General features: G+C 72.8%; 1 protein-coding gene across 1 annotated transcript in view; it reads left to right on the forward strand.

Annotated features, from left to right (window-relative positions):
• Window positions 1-18: 18 nt before the first annotated feature.
• The window catches only part of LOC103073924 (formin-like protein 5), a 2,052-nt gene continuing 1,376 nt past the window's right edge, over window positions 19-694 (forward strand). The window contains exons 1-2 of the mRNA XM_007451957.1: window positions 19-120; window positions 369-602. Coding sequence (XP_007452019.1) covers window positions 19-120; window positions 369-602 — 336 coding nt within the window. The remainder of the gene's footprint in view (window positions 121-368; window positions 603-694) is intronic.

Raw genomic sequence — 694 nt, forward strand, 5'->3', positions numbered from 1 at the left:
CGCCGCCGCCGCCGCCCCATGCAGCCTCCGCCCGCCTGTCTCAGATTGCGCGCCGCCGCCGCCGCGTCCCCGCGACCAATCCCCGCGAGAGCTGCGTCCCCGCGCCCAGTCACCGCTCAGGTGCCGCCTCTGCTGGGTCCGCGCCCAACCACCGAGTAGGCTGAGACACGCCTCTAGCTCCTGCCCAATGAGCGGTGCCCCGGCGTTTGAGTGCTGTCTGTTCTGTCCGGTGCGGAGACATTTCCGGTGCGTCGGGGACGCATCGGCGTTGAGAGCCTCGCGGGGTCCGCCCTCCGCGACTCAATCGCGGTGACACCTGACTCTCCTCGTCCGGACCCCACCAATCAGCCCCTTGCACCAAATGGCAGCCTAGCAACCGCCGGAGGGTCAGCGGCGGCGCTCAGCGTGCCCCCTGCGGCCGGGAGGCGCCACCGACACGCGGGAGCGACCCTCCGCCTCCGGAAGCCCTCTCTGGCCTCCGGAAGCCCTGGGACGCCGCCGCGCGTACCAGGCCGGAGACGCAGGGGCCAGCGTCCGGCTACCGGGGGACGTACCCCGACGGCTCAGCCCCGCAGCGCGCGGGCGGGTGCTCCTCCCGGACTGCCGGCGACTCTCTGCCCCTTCAAACCTACGCCTGCATACCCCGCCTGGCCCCTCCCCGTCCAGTCCATCGTCTGTCCGGCTAGCCCCCGTT

The sequence above is a fragment of the Lipotes vexillifer genome, unplaced genomic scaffold, assembly GCF_000442215.2.
Source record: "Lipotes vexillifer unplaced genomic scaffold, Lipotes_vexillifer_v1.1 scaffold3102, whole genome shotgun sequence".
NCBI classification, from domain to species: domain Eukaryota; kingdom Metazoa; phylum Chordata; class Mammalia; order Artiodactyla; family Lipotidae; genus Lipotes; species Lipotes vexillifer.